Source organism: Kluyveromyces lactis (genome assembly GCF_000002515.2).
Source record: "Kluyveromyces lactis strain NRRL Y-1140 chromosome B complete sequence".
Lineage (NCBI taxonomy): Eukaryota > Fungi > Ascomycota > Saccharomycetes > Saccharomycetales > Saccharomycetaceae > Kluyveromyces > Kluyveromyces lactis.
The window spans coordinates 155305-175120 of NC_006038.1; the positions used below are offsets into that span (position 1 = coordinate 155305).

Consider the following 19816-nt stretch of genomic DNA (forward strand, 5'->3'; position numbering starts at 1 on the left):
CCGGGATCAAGGTTTATTGTCTGAATTCTATGTTAACTCCTGAAGAAAACCTGGAGAAGAAATGCATTTCTGTGTCTACTTAGAATGAGCGATTTCTTGTAAAAAAAAAACTGGGGTAAAATCGGAGGTATTTGGATAAATTATGGAGGAAAAGAGGTGAATCTCCACTTTTTTGTTCGCTGGAGAATGGGGATTCAATTTCAGCACCCCCGGGACTAATGGAAATATCGGCAATGTAGTGAGTCAGGACTTATGACTACATGCGATGGCTTTGTTAGGATTAATGGAGATGTCGTTGTTTGCAAAATCCCTAAACGTCCAGTGCCATATGTCACGTGATAATTTTCTCTGTCGTTGATCGGTGTATACTAAGATAAGTGAGAATTACAAAATATGTAGTTATACAATTCAATTTAGTGTACATAGTTCATATATATTATATGCATACACATAAAGTCTATACTGTCTCTGTGAACAGTCCCAGGTCGCAATGAGAAGAATCTTAATTTACTATTCTTATCACTACTACTCCTGTGATTTTTGATCATTTTCGTTGTTCTTGTTTTTTGTGGAACCTTCGTCAGATTCGTTCTCGAATGGCAATACACCAATCCACTCCCAACATTTCATGATCTCCCCGTGGATTTCCATCAATGTCGACTTCACATTGGTATTACCATCTAATTTCTTGGTAGTCAGAGCCCAAAGCCTGTTCTTCTCGTTCAAATCGTTCATATCATTTAAGATCAAATCTCTCAATTGCACAGATGACATGTATCTCGGTTGTTTTTGCAGGATAATCGCTTGTTGCAACCTCTTGATCACTTGTTGTGAAATCTTTTCTATTCTTTCTCTTTCTTGTAGCTTTTTAGAAATGTACCTTTTCAAAAGTTGGACTATTACTAGTAAAGATACAACGGTCAGAATGATTCTTTGATATCTTTTCCAAGTTGTGTGAACTTGCCTTTCAAATTGGCATTTCAAACCGATGTACTTCTTAGACGTAGATCGAAAATACCCCTGCTGGAATTCTGTTTCTTGAAAATGTCCCTCCGGTCTTTCAATTTCAACGTCCCAGTTGGATGTATCAATGTCGTTGGAGTCTCCTGAAATAGTATTGTTTCCTGATCTTGTTGGTAACTGTAAACAGAAAAAATTGGGATGCTCATTATTATGAACGAAAAGGTTGTTAGTAAAACATATTATTGTTTGTATTATTGTCAATCTCTGGTAATATAAATAAATCACAGAAGGACGCTACCGCGATATGCATATACATATTCGTCAATTCTTCGCCGCGGCTCCAATACTTCGAGTTTATTTATCACGAGGTTGATCTTAAACATATACTCACTTGCCTCCAAATAATCTCAGGTTCCTCTTTCAAGTCAACCTCGACTTGTTGCCACAATGCGTCGAACTCTTCGTCATTGATCCATGGCTTTTTGGACTCATAGAAAATTTCGTAAAGCTCTGCATTACTAATTCCGCTCTTATAGTCATCTTCATCTTCACCACAAGATTCTTGGGCGTTTTTAGTTCTTAAGAGTTCAAGCGTCTTTTTGACAACTTCTTGTACAAGCTTCTGCTTTCTGGAGTCCTTCACACACTTAGCATGAACAGGAATCAACCCATGAAGAGATAATGGAGATTCTTCGACAATGTATCCCGGCTTACATTTGATCTCCAAATAAGGGTAACATATGGCATCGCTTGGACATGGGATACAATGTGGTTTGAAACGTTCTAATTGGTTTTCGAATTCGTTGATATATGGATTAGAATATTCTCTACCAAGAGTTGGAATGTCAACCTCAGAAGCACAGAAGCCAACAGCGATTCTTTGTTCACGATACCACAACGCAAACAAAATCGGCAACAGTATTAATAAAAACGAAATGACTTTCAGTAAGAAGCGCCCAGTTGATATCAATCCTTTTCTAATTATCGAAGAGATGTTAGTTTCTTGAGTAGGTATTTCGTCTGTTTTATTCTTAGCGGCCTCAATTATTGAGGTAGGATCCTTAACAATTGTACGCTCACCCTCATCACCCCCATCAACTTCGTTTTCATCCTCTAACAAATTTTCTGACTGCTCTTCGGTTGCAGATTTTGGGACCTCTTCCTCGCTTTCTTCATCCTTGGCAAAAGTTTCTGCTTTTGTAATAGTGGTATCGCTCTCTTCCCCGGTTTCAGTAATAATAGATTGGTTCACTTGTTCCTGCAATTTTTTTACTTCTCTTAAAGTTGGCAGTTCAGTCGCTGGAACTTCCGGCAGTTCTTTCTTGACTGACTCTTGTTCTACTTTTTGCAAGGTTTTGGCTGGTTTGGAATCCTCAACCTTTTTCTTGATTGGTGTGGACTCACTAGTAGATGGGTTCAAGGACGAATCTGTCACTGATGGGAATTCGGCTCTAGTCTTTAATGATTGCTCGTTTGGGATATCCGACAATATGCTATTTGCTTCTGGAAATTCAGATTTCTTTGGTTTTGCTGTTTTCTTGATGGAAAAGTTTATGAAGCTATCGTCTTTACCAGTCTCATCTGATGCATCATCTGACGATTCAAATTTGTCTATAATCAATGATCTGTGAGGTGATTTGATAGGTGATTTCGTGGTAATTTTTTTTGCAATCGGGGACCCAATCTCTTCCGATTTGACCTTCTTTTTCGTTTTACGAGTCTTTTTCACAGGTTTGGTATCTTCGGTATCACTGCGCTGACCATCCTCATCCTTTGTCCTTTTCTTTCTCTTCTTTGAAACAGGCCTCTCACCATCTTTTGCCTCATTTTCCTCCTTGATGGTTGATTTCTTAATAGCCTTTGCCTTGGTCAAAGATTTCTCCAGGGATTCTGGAGTAGTTGATTTCCTTTTTTTGCTTTCGCGCTTTTTCTTCGTAACCTTAACACTGGGAATAACAAGCGGACTGAGACCTCCATCTTTCTCTAAATTCTTTCTAATACTGCCCAAATTATCCTCAACGAGTTTTACCAAAGAAGCCTTCTTATCATGTGCTTTGAACCCGATCTCATTGCTAGTTAACACAGTTTTCAATTGTGCGATCTTCAATGTCGAAAGATCAAAATCGTCTTTCAAGATAGAGTCATTGAAACTGCTATCAGCAGCACTGCTATCCTCCTCCTTACTCATATTGATCAGAGGTATAATATAGCACACCAAACTGCCTGCTATACTAATCAATCAATTTTTTCCTCTTTCAATTCAACCTTTTTCCCATCGAAACGATGAATCGATTATACGATTTGTTTATGTGTTTATTGTGTTTGTTGTTGATGTTTACTTTCAAGAGATTTTGGTGGGAGATTTTCAAGTCCGGGTAATGAAAATGGGAAAACGGTAACTTCCGTCGCGTATTGAGTTAGGGTAGTACTGACCGTCGCATTTTGACATGAAATTGCTGTTATTACGTTACTTACTGTCTGTATATCTCAATTCCTAATTTGCAATACTGCAATTCAAATTGTAAGATTGGAATGCAAACAATTGTGGTGCTTGTCTCTTCAATGTTTGTCTTCTTCACCTTTGTTTTGCTTATATAATAGCAACCTTCACTGTAGATTTATTATTCAGAAAAAAACCGGTATATAAGAACCACCTTTAACTTCAGAAGAGGGATCTCATCTTGAAATCCCCTAATTTTATCAAATCCCGATATTGGTTATGTTGGATGGAATCAGCTGCTCCTATCCACATATAATATCATTCACACAATGGCTGACTTTAGGAATATTATGCAGGTACTAAAAGAATGTGGAACTTCCAGGGTTGTTAAGCATATGGAGCCGGAAAGGTACTTGCAGTCAGTCGGCGCAGCCAAGGAATTATACCAGAATAAAGATGAAGAATCATTGAAAAGGCAAAAACTGGTGTTTCATACTCCGAGACCAGTGACAACCGAGAACAATGGTGTTCCTCACTTTTCTTTCGGTGTTCCGGAGGAACGTCCTCATTATAAGTTCATGGCTCACAGTAAAAAGGCATTGGAAGATTTACAGTTGAAAAGTGATTCGTCATTAATAAACATTTGCCAGGGGTCAGACGTGTACATCGATGAATCGAGAGAAATTTTTCCTTATAGTCTCGCTTATGCCGGGTTTCAATTCGGTGAGTTTGCAGGACAATTGGGGGACGGAAGAGTTCTCAACCTTTTCGATATCAAGGATAAGGAATCTAAACTGCAAACCGTCCAGTTAAAAGGGAGTGGATTAACTCCATATTCAAGATTTGCTGACGGGAAAGCTGTAGTCAGATCAAGTATTAGAGAGTTTCTCATATGTGAGAGTTTGCACGCCATTGGTATTCCGTCTTCTAGGGCATTGCAAATCTCATCGCTACCGAAGACTAGAGCAAGAAGATCTGTTTTTGAGCCTTGCGCTGTGATAACGAGATTTGCACCAAGTTGGATAAGAATCGGTAATTTTGATTTGTTTAGATGGAAACAGGATGATGAGGGTCTCTTGAAATTAGCAGACTTTTCAATCAATCATGTTTTCGAAGGATTGAAAGACTACAGAGACACTGTTGCATTAAACAGCTTCAGTGCAAATTATTTCGAAGGAACGTCTGATACTGTGAACAACAAAGAGCTACGTTCGTCAAAGGTCGATGATGGTTTGACAAATTACGATAAATTATTCAGACACATAGTCACGTTGAATGCAGAGTGTGTGGCATACTGGCAAGCATATGGGTTCTGTAACGGTGTCTTGAATACAGACAACACTTCAATTCTAGGTCTTTCTATTGACTTTGGTCCATTTGGATTCATGGACAAGTTCCAACCACAATATACCCCAAACCACGACGATTATAATTTGCGTTATTCTTTTGCCAACCAACCCACTGTTATATGGTGGAATTTAATCAAGCTTGCCGAAGCTCTTGTTATACCCTTAGGTGTAGGTCCAAGTTTAATTGATAAACTTCCAACGACTAATCGAGGAGAGTGGAAAGATCCAGAAATTGAGAAGATATCCAAAAGGGCTACAGCAATAATTAATCTAACTGGTTTAGAATATGAATTCAGGTTCACAACAAAATATGCAGATTTGATGGCAAAAAGATTAGGTTATGATTTGAATATTCCTGCTACCTTAACGGACGATAATTTAAAATCTGTCGCTGAAAAAGTGACTGCTTTTACTACGGACATCATCGAACCTATTTTGAGAATCTTGACGGTATCTGGTGTTGATTACAATAGCTTCTTTTTGGCTTTACAGAATTACGATGGTAATTTCCTAGATGAAGGAGGAATTAATGGAGTAGATGATGGTCTTTACAGAGTTTTCTTTAATGAAGAACAAACCAAGAAGATCAATGATTATTACATTGGGCAAGAACAAGACGACTCCGGAGAGACGAGAAAGCTAATTGAAGAAGCAGAAGTCCTATCAAACTGGTCAAAGGACTATAAACAATTAATTTCAGACTACCCAGAAAGAGTCAAAATAGCGAAACAATTCAATCCGTTATTCATCCCCAGAAACTATATACTTGAAAGTGTTGCAAACCATTACACCGATGAGCAGCGTAATGAACTCAACGACCCGGATGCAAAATTGGACAATGGCCCTCTTCAGAAATTAATATTGATGGCAACCAACCCATATGATAAATCAGCTTGGGATAGTTCTTTTTTACCCGAACTAGAGAAAAAATGGACGAATGTCACTGAGGATGAAGATTTGTTGATGACCCAGTGCAGCTGCTCTAGTTAAGTATATATTCACCCTTTCTATTTTTTCACTTGCTACTTGTTAATTTCCAAAACCAACCAACCCTCAGAAGACATGTGCTAGTGACAAAACGTACTATCTGGAACTCAGTGCTAGAATCTAGATTGATGATAAGTAATAAACAAGTTATACAGTGAACTCTGCGTTAATGAAATTTATTTCGCAATATGGCTGATTGTTGATGTTATTTGGATCTAGAAACTGTTGGAAACGTCAGTTTCAAAACTTGATCTCAATCCAAAGGCCAAAAGTATAAAAAGGCACATGTGTCTGCATTATTACACCCCAAAACAATAAATGGGAGGTCACCAACGACCATGTTTGCCCATATTACTGGTATGCAGAAGACAAAAAAGAATATCTTTGAGCCTTTACCTTCTCAGAGTTTAAGCCGGTTACCAACTCCATTTTACAAACTTGACGCCTATGATTGTCCTATAAATTTTAGTGAGATATCAGAATCATCTGATAGCTTTTCAAAGGAGCTTGAAAGCATTATCGAGAAGGTGATGTCTGAAAGTAATTGTGCCTCTTCTTCCTGTGAAACATCTGTTAAGTCTGAAAAAATGCCAAATGACAAAAAAAATTCAGTAGAGTTGAAACTTATGAATGATTTTTTGTCGCAATCTATCTCAGAGTCAAAAGATGAAGCCGAATCCAATGGCCAATTTAACAGCACCAATGCTATTGGGTCTGTAATTGACAAGAAAAATATTCCAGAAACAACACCAGAAGAATATCTATCTATTGACGGTCAGGAATATGCCTCTCAGCAAGTTACAAAAAGAAAATTGAAAGGTGATTGGACAGGAGAACCAGTTTCTGAGGTTGCTGTTGATAACAACACCAATATTCAACAAAATGCTAGAGGAGTTATCATGATGAAGTTAGTAAAGAGTTACATCAAAATGCAGAACTTTATTGACAGATACCCAATATACACTGCTGGGGATATTATGCGTCAAAAAGCAGCTCTTGTTCATTTCAAAAAGAAAATTGATAATGAGAAGGTTAGAGAGGGTTCCCATATGGCAAAACAATGTTGTTACACCATACTTCTGGGGCCATATTATTTAGGCAAGATGCTTTACAAGCAGTTCTTGAAATCTTTGATAAAATACTCTATTGAACATCTAGAGGAATTCAAAGACACCGATTATCAGGAAGTCTTAAACTTTGCAAAGATCCAAACAGTCAACATTGATTCTTCTTCGAAATCGTCAATGCTTTACAGGCAGTGGATGCAGACTGCCAATGAAGTAGCACTGACGCCAGTTTCCAGTTACAGAAAACTCGGTACTAACACCAGTTCTTTGTTGCCTTCTATTGAAGGTTAATTGTAGGTTGATTAACAAAACAAAGTTACTCAGAAAGAAAAGGACAATAATAACCGTGAAAAAACGCTGAGTAGCCTAATAGCCTTTATGTATGTTCTGTTTTCTATACTAAAACAACGCAGTTTCTATTGTGTAAGGAAGTTTCCTTCTGACAACCCACCGGATTGATACAAAGAAAATAGTATCACGTGGTTATCATAGTTGTGACTGCTGATAGTGCGGGTAATATGATCTGTCAAATTCCAATGTGAAATGATTAATATGAGATATACTAATTGTTACTTCCCTCATTTAGTCCATGACTATCGGATTATGCACTTTGAAGTTGCTATCCAATACAGATTACTATCGAGGTAGAGTTGCCGATATACTTTGCATATCTCACAAACACTGTTACTACAATATAGCTATATCTTTTATTCTACTTGCTAAGATTTAAATCATGGGGTTATTTTTTGATTCCCCGGGCTCAAACTTGTATTTGCCTTGCTTTACACTTGTTGACGCACCTAAGCTTGTCCCACTACCTGGTGTATCGTACAAGGTTTCATTTGAGAGAGATTCTATTATACATGTGCTATCTGAGTTCAAACGAAATAATTCATTCAAGAATAATCATCTATTGGACAAAATCAACACGGCTATTGCTCAGAACGAAATAGTAGTCGATAATTCAGTTGTGAATTCATGCAAACAGTTCCATAAGAAGTACGGCTCTGATAATAGCAATAATGACGCAGAAGTTCAGATGTACATAGTTCTTTTACCCTTTGAAGCCGTGAATAACTCTGTTGGAGCTGCTTCAAGAATAACTGCAATTCAGGTGGAAGATGACACCATTACAATTACGTTCAAATCAGTCGCAAGAGTTGAAAACAAACAACCTCTATTGAATATGCAACATAGTTTATGGAAATCCAGCATCCTAGAAATTGACGATCGCTCAGAACTACGGACCTGGGATCATAAAAGCATTAACAAAAGCATTTTGAGTTTCGTGAAGATATTTTACGACACAGACAAAATAATCAAAGACTTCAAATCAAAATACTCATTAGCATCCAAGAGATCAGGTGATATAGATTCTAGGGTCTTATATCTTTCTCCCTTAGCGAACACTCTTTTCATGCAGTTAAATGGGTCTCACTTTAACAAGTCTTGGAAATTATTGAAGGCTTATCTAGAGCAACTCACTGTGCTTGAAAGGAATTATGACACCTGCTTTGAATTAGTTTCAATGATGGACTTGGTAATGAGTATACTACCTATGTCATTGAAACAACGCTTAGACTTTCTCACTGCGAAGAAACTCAAATCAAGGGCAATTTTATTCTCCACATGCGTCCAAGACTTCCAACAAATTTTCAAAAAGCTTGATGATAGCGTGGATTATGTAAATAATCACTTCTCCAATTCTTCGAATAATGACAAGTCCAAGTTAATTGCAAATCAATTGAGAGCTTTAAGGTTTTATATCGATGATATTAAAAGGAATAACTCCAGCGTTATACTGAAGGCAAATTCCGAAAAAGAACGTACAGACGTCACATCCCCAAACAAGTTTTTGAAAACCAGTTCGAGTCACGATGAAGATTCTGATTCAAATGACGAAATGGAACAAATTAAGTCTTTTATCGACTCCTTGGAGGAAAAAAATGTTCATCCTGACGGTATCAAACTGTTACAAAAGGACTTCAAACGGTTCATGAAGATGACTCCTCAGAATGCCGATTACCAAGTTCTAAGAAACTATTTTGACATTGTGATGGACATTCCGTTTGGAAAAACTGTCAATATCTCAACTATAGATTTGGCAAAAAGTAGAGCAAAATTAAATGAGGATCACTATGGATTGCAAAGTGTTAAGCGCAGGCTAGTAGAATATCTCAGTGTCTTAAAGATATCCGAGATTTCTACCAATGATCCAAACCTTAATACCGACCTTCATCCTAAGAAAGACAGGGCTTCTATCAATAAGCCGCCTATCCTTTTGTTGGTCGGTCCTCCTGGTGTGGGTAAAACATCTATTGCTAAGAGCGTTGCTGATGTTTTAGGTCGAAAATTCCAAAGAATATCTCTCGGTGGTATACATAACGAAGCAGAAATTAGGGGTCATAGGAGAACATATGTGGGTTCGATGTGTGGTTTGATCATTGGTGCTTTAAGAAAAGCGGGTACAATGAATCCCTTAATTCTTTTAGATGAAGTAGATAAAGTATTGAGTGGAGGGGTTGGTGGATTTGGTAACAGAGTTAATGGGGATCCCGGCGCCGCACTATTGGAAGTATTAGACCCTGAACAGAACTCTACCTTCTCGGATCATTATGTAGGATTTCCTGTTGATCTTTCACAAGTTTTGTTTTTCTGTACTGCAAATGATCTCGAAGGCATCAGCGAACCTCTTTTGAACCGTATGGAGCTAATTGAGCTTCCTGGATATACTCCAGATGAAAAAATTATGATTGGCTCCAAATTTCTCTTGCCTAAACAGATAAAAGCGAATGGTCTTGATGCCATTAAAGAGCTACCTAAAATTTACTTGACAGATGAGGCATGGAACTGTGTTGTCTTAGAGTACACGAGGGAACCGGGTGTTCGTGGATTGGAACGAAGAATTGGTGCTATAGTTAGGGGTAAAGTTGTTGAATACGTGGAGAACAAAATGATACAGGGTGAAGTGGACAAAGAACATTTATACAAGTACCTTGGTCTTGCACACCATCCAATTTCAGAGGAGATTCTTGCTCCAACTGAGCATTCAGAGAAATTTGGTGTTGTCAATGGATTATCCTATAATTCGGACGGCAGTGGCAGTGTATTGCTATTTGAAGTGATAAAGATCCATACAGATGAGAGTGGAGCTACAAACGGCCCATATATAAAGACCACAGGTAATCTAGGAAACATCCTAGAGGAATCCATCAAGATTGCAACAAGTTTTGTGAAACATATACTTTTCCGTGGGTTGATTCCTGGCGTGAACGAGAAGGATATCAATGAATTTCTCACATCTGAATATCACCTCCACGTTCCAATGGGCGCTGTATCAAAGGATGGACCCAGCGCAGGCGCTGCAATATCCTTAGCAATCCTTTCTTGCGCTTTGAAGAGACCTGTTTCTCCTAAACTCTGTATGACGGGGGAGATAACGCTTCGAGGTAAGATCTTGCCTATCGGTGGAATCAAAGAGAAACTATTGGGGGCACAATTTTACCACATGAATCACGTCCTAGTACCCTCGGCTAACCTATCTGACGTTGTTCAAGCCGTCTCTACGGACAATCAAGAGCAATACGAAATATATATGGACCGTTCGAGACAACCAGAACTACAGAAACTCAAGGACAAGACACAACTACAATTACACTACTGTTCCGATTTCTTCGATGTAGTCAAGTATACCTGGCCTGAACTACTGAATAAAGAAGTGTCACACAGCAGACCATCTTTGTAATTGAGTGTGGCAAGTACGTACGCATATATATGTCGAATAAGAACAAGAGCTTGGCTATGCTTCCTGTTATTCAGGCAAACTCATATTTAAGACAATAAGGGAATGAATAACAACTAGAAACATTTTAGTTCTTTACTTCCCATAGTATTAAGTCCAGTTGCAGCCAAGCACCACTTTCTCAGTACAGTCTTCCACGATAATGTTTGTTCGCGTCCTTTTTTTTTTTTTTTCTTTCTTTCTTTTTCGGTTCGTGTCAGGAATGAAGCTCTAAAGAAACTTCGCATGGTCGAATCGAGAAATTCAGAACTGAAGAAATCATGAAATTCAGAGGATGAGAAACCGGTGGATGATGTTTTAAAATAGACTTTGATCTGTAAGGAACAGACATTTATCAAGGGAAGCAGAAGAAGAGGGATAACTGGCAAATAATTGGCTAGCTGGCAAATGGGCGAAGGGCTTATCAAATTTTAAACAAAGAATAACCTAACCTCACGTCTGTCGGTGAAAAAGCGTTAATAAAGGAAAATAGATCAGGATTTTAATTTCGGTCCGTGGGAAATACTGTGCTTATTTTGATTTGATCTGACTTCTGAATTAGTAAAGGAAAAGAAGCCCTTATTATTCATTTAGTTGGTTAGAAAGTGTTGAACGCTTGATAACTTATACTTTTTTCCAGCTAAGCTTTCTCTTTTGAAGATGAACATGGTAATAAGGCTGTGGGTGCTTTTGTCCCTTCTTGTATCAAATGTGTTTGCTAGACGTAGTTTGATTGCTACCTCGTTGGTATCATGTATGGATAACTCTGAGTTAACGGCTAACAGTTTTGATGTGGTCTTCAACCCGGATGACGGATCATTGCGTTATACTTTGGATATAACTACCGATATCAATGGGTACGTCATTGCTCATGCTGAGGTGTACGCATACGGATTCAATATTATTAACAGACAGATTGATCCCTGTGATTCAGATTGGAAACAGTTCTGTCCTTTATACCCTGGAGTGATTGAAATCGATTCAGTCGAATATATATCTGATGAGTATGTCGATATGATCCCAGGGATTGCATACCAGGTGCCCGATATCGATGCGTACCTTAAGCTTATTGTGGTGGAACGTGATACGAATGGGATCGTTGCCTGTATTCAAGCTTTCTTTTCTAATGGGAAGACAGTCTCGCAAACGGGTGTCAAATGGGCCACTGCTGTTATCGCTGGTATCGGGTTGTTGACTTCTGCATTGCTATCCGCCTTCGGTAACTCTAACGCTGCTTCACATGTGGCTGCCAATACTATGTCGCTTTTCTTGTATTTCCAATCGGTGACTGTGTTCGCCATGGAACATGTTAACACTGTGCCTCCTATCGCCGCTGCTTGGTCCGAAAACTTGATGTGGTCCATGGGATTGATCCGTGTCACTTTCATGCAAAAAATTTTCAGATGGTATGTTCAAGCCACTGGTGGCACTCCGACTCTATACTTAACCTCAAAGACAATTTCTGTTTTGGTTCAAAGATCCCTAGAATATCTGGAAAGTACCCGCATCTATAAGCGTGCGGCAGAAGTCTTGTATGGTAATTCCAACGTTCTAATCTTCAGAGGTATTAAACGTTTAGGTTACAGTGCCAACATCGAAATTACTTCTATCGTTGCTACTGGGTTAACATTCTTTATATTATGTGGGTATTTCCTATTTGGGTTGATCATTTGCGCCAAATATGTCGTCGAACTATGTATCAGAGCCGGATGGTTGAAAAACTCGAGGTTCATCGATTTCAGAAAGCATTGGAAGATCATATTGAAGGGTGCTCTTCTGCGTTACATTTACATTGGTTTCATTCAAATTACTATTTTATGTTTCTGGGAATTTATTCAAAGAGATTCGCCGGCTCTCATTGTATTGAGTTGTCTATTCATCATTATGGTTTATGGTATCCTCGGTTATGTGTCACTCAGAACAATTTCTTTTGCTAAACGATCTATTCAGTTACACAACAATCCAGCTGCTATTTTATATGGTGACCAGAGGGTCTTGAACAAATACGGTTTCTTCTATACTATGTTTTCCGCCAATTATTATTATTGGTCCTGCGTTATTATGGCCCAAAACTTTGTCAAAGGTGCGTTCATCGCATTCGCGCAAGCTTCAGGTAAAACTCAAGCTCTTGCTTTGTTTATTATTGATTTGGCCTACTTCGCAGCCATCATCAAATTCAAACCATATTTGGATCGTGCCACAAATATCCTCAACATTTTGATTTCAACAGTCACCTTAGTGAACTCATTCCTATTCTTGTTTTTCTCTGATTTGTTTGGGCAACCTCAGCCAGTGGCCTCGATTATGGCTTGGGTCTTCTTCATTATGAACGCTGCATTCTCTTTGATTTTATTGATTCTAATTCTTGTGTATGTGGGCTTTGTCATCTTTTCGAAGAACCCTGATGTCAGATTCAAACCAGCGAACGATGACAGAACATCATTCCAAAGACAATCCGCGAATGTGGGTGCTATGGATAAATCTGTCGCTGATGAACTAATGGCTCTTGGCACTGTCGCTAAAGAACATGATGGGGACTGGCAGGAGATGCTAGTTACCCAGGGTCAACAAAACACCGAATCAAGCACAGATAATCTTAACGATGAAAAACTCGAGGCAGCAGAGGAAGCTAATATTAGTAGGAAACATTCATTCAAGGATAAGATATTGCGTAAAATGTCATTGAGGAGAAATAAATCCACTTCGTCCAGGTTAACCGCTGGTAATAGACAAGCTACCGTCACTGCTTCGCATCTTTCCGGTGACTCTAGCTCAGAATCAGAAACGCCAATCGTTAAAACTATTAAAGGGACTCACACAAGAGCAGTGTCTGAGGCAGAAAACGGACTAATAGATAACAGTAGTGATTTTGATTTTGTTACTGACACACAACTCGATACTCCAACAGCTTCACCCCATCGTAAAACTTCGATAAGTGATAGCATAAATTTCAATAGTACTACGGATATGAATGCTACATCCTCAACAGATATTTTCCAACATAACAATAACTCCTACTACAAGTTGTAAATATGAGTGCCGTTTCGTTTCTAAACTCGTATATTATATAAACTTTTCATCGTATTAAACAAATGTATTATCGATTTTTGACTACGGGTGCACATATTCAAACAATTCATCTGAGACGTGCATATTATCCCAATAGTTAAGGAAAACTGAGCATTTTTCTAGTACTCGTGTTAGGTTTGCTGCCATTATTTTATCCGTAATACTTAAAGTTTTCCATAACTTAGTTGTGGCCACTTTATTCAATGTCCTCCAAGGTAAAGATAGTTTGTCCTGTTCTATGGTTGAAAGCTGAAGCAAAGGCGAAATAATATCTTTCAATTTTTCTGTTGCCAACGTGAGTTTGAAATTATCTTCTTTATCATAATGATATCTTTCTGAAACTTCAATCTCTTGAAACCAGGACAACTCTTTTGAGGATTTCCTTCTTGAATACCAATCGATGAGAAGTTCTTTTGTGGAAAGTTTGCTCTTGAAGTCAGGTATCTGGGACATACTTGTATTCATGTAATATGAGCTCAAACTAAAGTTAGTCGGAGCCATAGACAAATTCGGGGTCTGTAAGTATGGAACATATGTCTTTGTTTTTCGCTTTGACAGGAGAGTGATGAATGGGATTAATTTCTTAGCCATAACTTCTGACCAGGAATCAGAATAAGTCGATGCATACAATGGCTGAATTGGTATCGAATTAGATAAAGAACAAAATTCCATTGCATTTGATGTACTTATTCCATCACTCTGTAAAGATTGAAATATCGTTTGTTTGGCATCCATATCCACATCACAATAAAACAAACCGCCAACCCAAGTGTAGGGTATAAAAACATCAAATGGACGGATCGCATACTTCTTTCTTCTGGCCATTTTTAAACAATGAAAGTTCTTCAAACTATTATTGGGATTTTCCTGTTCTTTAGATTCAAAAAAACACCACGGTTGGTTCCAATCCTTTACATCATTAGTAAGTTGCTTCTCAGTTTCAAAGACAACTTTACCCTCGTTACAATAAGTTATCTTCAAAGCTTTCCCTGATCTTTTATATAGCTGGTGAAAATAAAATACCCTGTGTACTTTAAATCCAGTGAAGAGCTTTGTATCTCCAGGCAAAGAATCTACTGGAATCGTTGCCCCACTCCATATCTCAAACGTTTTCTTCATATTCATGTTGGCAGAGTTGAAACCTACCGCACAAGCTTTATCAATTGTATGAACAGGGTATAGTGCTTTCCCGTAAGCAAAATCAAAAAATAGAGCAGAACAAAAGAGAATCAACAACCATAGTTGACCTTTACTCATTCTATAACAAACCACACAACTGCTGTAGCTTCTAATAAAATGAGACTATCAAGACAAATAGCAGTTGTTCTGCTGAATAGCCTAAATCGCGCCCTTTGTCGAACAAATATAATAATTAGTAATATTCTTCAACTTTAGCTTTGAATACAAAATGGAGAAGATTGATGTAATATTAGGGGAAATAAGTCATATAGCTCGTAGTACTCTCGAGCCGAAACGGTTCAAGTTGATGCTTTATTTATGTGACACTGACACTGACATCAATATCATAATAACATTACCCGGTCCTATGCCATGTCCATCAACGGCTTTGAAAAAAAAATGTTTGAAAGGGGAATTTGAATAATAAAGATCCATTCATGATTTTAACACGTTAGTTGAAGAAAACATCGAAGGTAGAGACCCAACAGAGCGGAAGGAAATTAGCAATGAAACTTGACATCAATGTATGTGACACATTGTGTACTAGAGTAATTTGTGAGGTGCTTTTATCACGGAGAATCGCTGTTGAACGTTAGCAATTGCATATTAAGTATCTTAGGCGTTTTTCTGGTATCAATACATTTATGTTTTATGTTTTGATTCAACAGATTATATTTCTTCAGCCCTTATCAGCAACTAAAAGAAAGAGCTTTTACTAACATTTTTTTCATCTATGGTGACTTTATTTGTCTTTAGAAAAAGCTCAGTGCCAGAACTGACAGGGTTAAGGGCATTGACTTTCATCCTGAGGAACCTTGGGTTTTAATTACCTTGTACTCAGGAAGAATTGAGATATGGAACTACGAGACGCAAACGCAAGTGAGATCTATTCCATTATGTGATGCTCCAGTGAGAGCTGGTAGATTCATTGCAAGAAAGAACTGGGTTGTTGTTGGTTCCGATGACTTTAAATTAAGAGTTTATAATTATAACACCGGTGAAAAAGTGACCGAATTCGAAGCACATCCTGATTATATCCGTTCCATTGCTGTGCATCCAACGAAGCCATTCGTTCTGACAGGTTCTGATGATCTGACTATTAAGTTATGGAACTGGGAAAAGAATTGGGGCTGCCAACAAACCTTTACCGGTCATGAGCACTTCGTCATGTCTGTTGCATTCAACCCAAAGGACCCCAACCAATTTGCCTCCGGTTGTTTGGATCACACTATCAAAGTTTGGTCGATTGGTCAAGATGTTCCAAATTTCACCTTGAAAGCACATGAAACTAAAGGTGTGAATTATGTCGACTATTACCCGTTACAAGATAAGCCTTATTTGATTACCACTTCCGATGACGGTACCATCAAGGTGTGGGATTACCAGACAAAATCTAATGTTGCTACTTTAGAGGGACATATGGCTAACGTGTCATATGCTGTATTCCATCCGACTTTACCTATCATTATCTCAGGTTCCGAGGATGGAACTCTCAAGATTTGGAATGCAAATACATACAAACTAGAGAAAACGTTGAACATCGGGCTTGAAAGAAGTTGGTGTATCGCTACTCATCCATCTGGTAAACGTAATTACATTGCATCGGGTTTCGACAATGGTTTCACAGTTCTATCCCTAGGTGATGATCAACCAAAATTATCTTTGGATCCAGTTGGTAAGTTAGTTTATTGCGGTGGTAAAGCATCAGCCACTGACGTCTTCTCTGCCATCATTAGAGGTAATGAAGAGGTAGAAGAAGGCGGTGCCCTTCCTTTGCAAAGCAAAGAATTAGGGTCGATCGACGTTTTCCCACAAAGTTTGAAGCATTCCCCAAATGGTAGATTTGTCACTGTTGTTGGTGATGACGAATTCATTGTGTACACTGCTTTAGCATGGAGAAACAAAGCTTTCGGCAAATGCCATGACTTTGCATGGGGCCCAGATTCTAATAGTTATGCGTTAATCACGGAAACGGGTGCAGTGACCTACTACAAGAACTTCAAACAAGTATCTTCTTGGTCAATTCCGCTTGATTACGGTGTCGAAAAAATCTTCCCTGGTTCAGTATTAGGTGTCAAAGCTGACGGCTTCGTATATTTCTTTGATTGGGAATCAGGTAATCTAGTGAAAAGAATTGATGTCGATGCTAAGGATATAATCTGGTCAGATAATGGAGAGCTTGTTATGATCATCAACAAAGACCATGAAACAGACTCTGCTGAAGAAGCTAATGCTTACGCTCTGTTGTTCAATAAGGATGTTTACGATGAGGCGGTTTCAGCTGGAAGTATTGATGAAGATGGTGTAGAAGATGCGTTTGACGTATTATACGAAGTTTCAGAGGGTATCACGTCAGGTAAGTGGGTTGGTGATGTCTTCATTTTCACCACCCCAACAAATAGATTAAACTACTTTGTTGGTGGTAAAATCTATAATCTTGCACATTTCGATAAGCAGATGTACTTATTAGGTTATTTGCCAAGAGATGATAAAGTTTATTTGGCTGACAAAGATATCCATGTTTATGGTTATGAACTATCTATTGATGTTTTGGAATTCGAGACATTGGTACTCAGAGGCGAACTAGCTGAGGCCAAATCATCCGTACTACCTAATGTTCAAGGAAAAGAAAACTTGCTAAAGATCTCTAGATTTTTGGAGGGACAAGATTTGTTTGAAGATGCCTTAGAAATTTCACCAGACGCTGAGCAGAAGTTTGATCTAGCTATTAAATTAGGCCGACTATCACTGGCGCAAGAAATATTGTCCGAGCAGGAAAGTGAGAACAGATGGATTCAATTGGGTGATGCTGCCTTAAAGAAATTCAATTTCACTTTAGCTTTGCAATGTTATGAAAAGGCAAATGATCTAGAATCCCTTTTCTTGTTATATTCTTCATTCAACAATAGGGAAGAGTTGGTTTCATTGGCAAAGAATGCTGAGACTTCTGGTAAGTTCAACCTAGCTTTCAATGCTTATTGGGTAGCAGGTGACATAGCTGGAGCAAAGGACTTGCTATTAAAATCTAATAGGGTGCCAGAAGCTGCCCTATTAAGTTTAACATACGGGGAATCGGCAGAATCCATCAACACTGTAGTAGACGTATGGAAGCAAACTTTGATCAATGACGGTAAAGCCGCAATTGCTGAAAGAGTTGGAGTTGTCGGTAAGACAGAAGGTTTTCCATCAACGAATACACATACCTTACTTGATTTAGATACACCAAGCGAGAGCATAAAAGAAGCGGCTCCTGTAAACCATAAGTCAGAGGAGGATGTCGCAGTTGAAGAAAAAGCGTTGGATACCGAGGAAAATAAGGATGAAGATGAAGATGAAGAAGCATTCAAGGATTCATCTGAAGAGCCTCAAGGTTCAAAAGACGATGATAAACCCGCTGCAAAGGCGGAATAACTGTACGTTCCCCAACTCCTAAAAGAAAAAATGAACTACGATAAATTCATAATCCGTAAATAATGTATTAATATGCTAGTATATTAACATGAACTAAACGATTACAATCCGTGAGTCTTGAAGATTCTATCAAACTGTTTAAAATATTTACAAGTACAATTATTCCTCTAAAAACACCTTCAATTTATCTATATCAGTTTTCTTCCCGCGAGCCACGAAATACAGTTCTTTTGATTCATTTCTCGATGCATTGGGTTTGAATCTGTCGACTTTTTTGAATACCTTTTTAAGTCTCTTTTCAAGAAGGGTATCTTCGCTTCCAGCATATAATTTACAAGTGAATGAACCTCCCGGTTTTAATAGGTCGATTGCTACAATTAATGCAGCATCACATAAGTCCATCGACATATAATGATCTTTACTTTGTATGCCTGTCGTGTTTGCCATCATATCGCTAAGCACAACATCGACCGGGTATCGTTCGATGTTCTGACTGATATCTGTCTGTGAGAATAGCTCCTTATACTCCTCTGTTTCCTTCAAATGGTTTAACTCTTCCTCTAGCATGTGCTGGAGATACCCATGATCCTTATGTAATTGATCATGCTTGTTTAGCTGGATATGACGAGCAAAGCAAAGTCTGATCAATTCATGAGTCTTTTTCGATAGGATGTTAGCCTGTAACGAATACACTCCCTTTGGCGGAGTACAACGTAACAAATCAACCCCCATGATCATTCCACCTGAACCGATCCTTTTCCTCGCTACTTGTGACCAGGCACCCGGCGCAAACCCAAGATCTAAAACTTTCTGATTTTGTTTGAAGAACCGGTATTTATCATCAATGTCCATTAATTTGAATGCTGCTCTGGACCTAAACTGCTGTTCCTTTGCAGCCTTGGTGAAATGATCATTCTTTTGCCTCGCTAACCAACGGTTCTGCGCATTAGAATTGTATCTTACTAGCCGTAGCACAAACGGAGTGCACCTATACTGAGGTGTGATCAAAGGCTGTAACACAGAATTCATCCCTACAATGATTCAGTATTCGCATGCAGCACCGTGCTACCTTTAACTGTCCAGGTATTGCATATTTGACATTTTACAGCCTTAACTTTTGATTGTCAGTACATATTCCACAGGAGAAACCTTAAAATATAACACCGATGAGATACAAATAAAGGTGAATAAGGAAGTACGTGCACTTTGCGAGTTCTCTAACAGGACGGACTACGAACTATGCAGCTTAGAGGACAACTTCAAGTCTCATCTGGACCTTATGATGCTACTTGGCAAGCGAATAGCCATTAACCCACACACCGCATAATGGTTAAGGATAGTGACACAATTTAAGATTTGAAATTCTTCCTAATTAGGATATTGTTGGCACTGAAATAATAAACACCCAGTCACCGCACCAATTTTCAACAGTCCCAGCATTTTTGTACCCACTCCTGGCCAAAGCCTACAGGAAAACTGAAAAATTTCAGATTGAACCACATTGGAATAACAACATATGATGAAAACAGCTAATCAATCGGGACGTTGTTCTCTTATTCTCTCTTGATAT

At 38.5% G+C, this 19816-nt stretch overlaps 8 protein-coding genes across 8 annotated transcripts; 5 read left to right on the forward strand and 3 right to left on the reverse strand.

Moving 5' to 3' along the window:
- Window positions 1–525: 525 nt before the first annotated feature.
- On the reverse strand, window positions 526–3151 carry KLLA0_B01826g (uncharacterized protein; the record flags this gene model as incomplete). The annotated part of the gene is made up of 2 exons (XM_451612.1): window positions 526–1140; window positions 1355–3151. 2 exons carry the CDS (start codon window positions 3149–3151, stop codon window positions 526–528), a joined length of 2412 nt encoding a protein of 803 aa, XP_451612.1.
- Window positions 3152–3732: 581 nt separating this feature from the next.
- FMP40 (Fmp40p) lies at window positions 3733–5742 on the forward strand (the record flags this gene model as incomplete). The annotated part of the gene is made up of 1 exon (XM_451613.1): window positions 3733–5742. One exon carries the CDS (start codon window positions 3733–3735, stop codon window positions 5740–5742), a length of 2010 nt encoding a protein of 669 aa, XP_451613.1.
- A 335-nt stretch (window positions 5743–6077) lies between these two features.
- On the forward strand, window positions 6078–7097 carry KLLA0_B01870g (uncharacterized protein; the record flags this gene model as incomplete). Its single annotated transcript, XM_451614.1, has 1 exon — window positions 6078–7097. One exon carries the CDS (start codon window positions 6078–6080, stop codon window positions 7095–7097), a length of 1020 nt encoding a protein of 339 aa, XP_451614.1.
- A 442-nt stretch (window positions 7098–7539) lies between these two features.
- Window positions 7540–10551, forward strand: KLLA0_B01892g (uncharacterized protein; the record flags this gene model as incomplete). The annotated part of the gene is made up of 1 exon (XM_451615.1): window positions 7540–10551. The coding sequence occupies one exon, from the start codon at window positions 7540–7542 to the stop codon at window positions 10549–10551; it is 3012 nt and encodes a 1003-aa protein (XP_451615.1).
- Window positions 10552–11247: 696 nt separating this feature from the next.
- KLLA0_B01914g (transient receptor potential ion channel family protein) lies at window positions 11248–13617 on the forward strand (the record flags this gene model as incomplete). The annotated part of the gene is made up of 1 exon (XM_451616.1): window positions 11248–13617. One exon carries the CDS (start codon window positions 11248–11250, stop codon window positions 13615–13617), a length of 2370 nt encoding a protein of 789 aa, XP_451616.1.
- An 81-nt stretch (window positions 13618–13698) lies between these two features.
- On the reverse strand, window positions 13699–14913 carry KLLA0_B01936g (uncharacterized protein; the record flags this gene model as incomplete). The annotated part of the gene is made up of 1 exon (XM_451617.1): window positions 13699–14913. The coding sequence occupies one exon, from the start codon at window positions 14911–14913 to the stop codon at window positions 13699–13701; it is 1215 nt and encodes a 404-aa protein (XP_451617.1).
- Window positions 14914–15341: 428 nt separating this feature from the next.
- Window positions 15342–18246, forward strand: SEC27 (coatomer subunit beta'; the record flags this gene model as incomplete). Its single annotated transcript, XM_451618.1, has 2 exons — window positions 15342–15359; window positions 15592–18246. 2 exons carry the CDS (start codon window positions 15342–15344, stop codon window positions 18244–18246), a joined length of 2673 nt encoding a protein of 890 aa, XP_451618.1.
- Window positions 18247–18405: 159 nt separating this feature from the next.
- On the reverse strand, window positions 18406–19275 carry MRM2 (21S rRNA (uridine2791-2'-O) methyltransferase; the record flags this gene model as incomplete). The annotated part of the gene is made up of 1 exon (XM_451619.1): window positions 18406–19275. The coding sequence occupies one exon, from the start codon at window positions 19273–19275 to the stop codon at window positions 18406–18408; it is 870 nt and encodes a 289-aa protein (XP_451619.1).
- Between the last annotated feature and the right edge of the window lie 541 nt (window positions 19276–19816).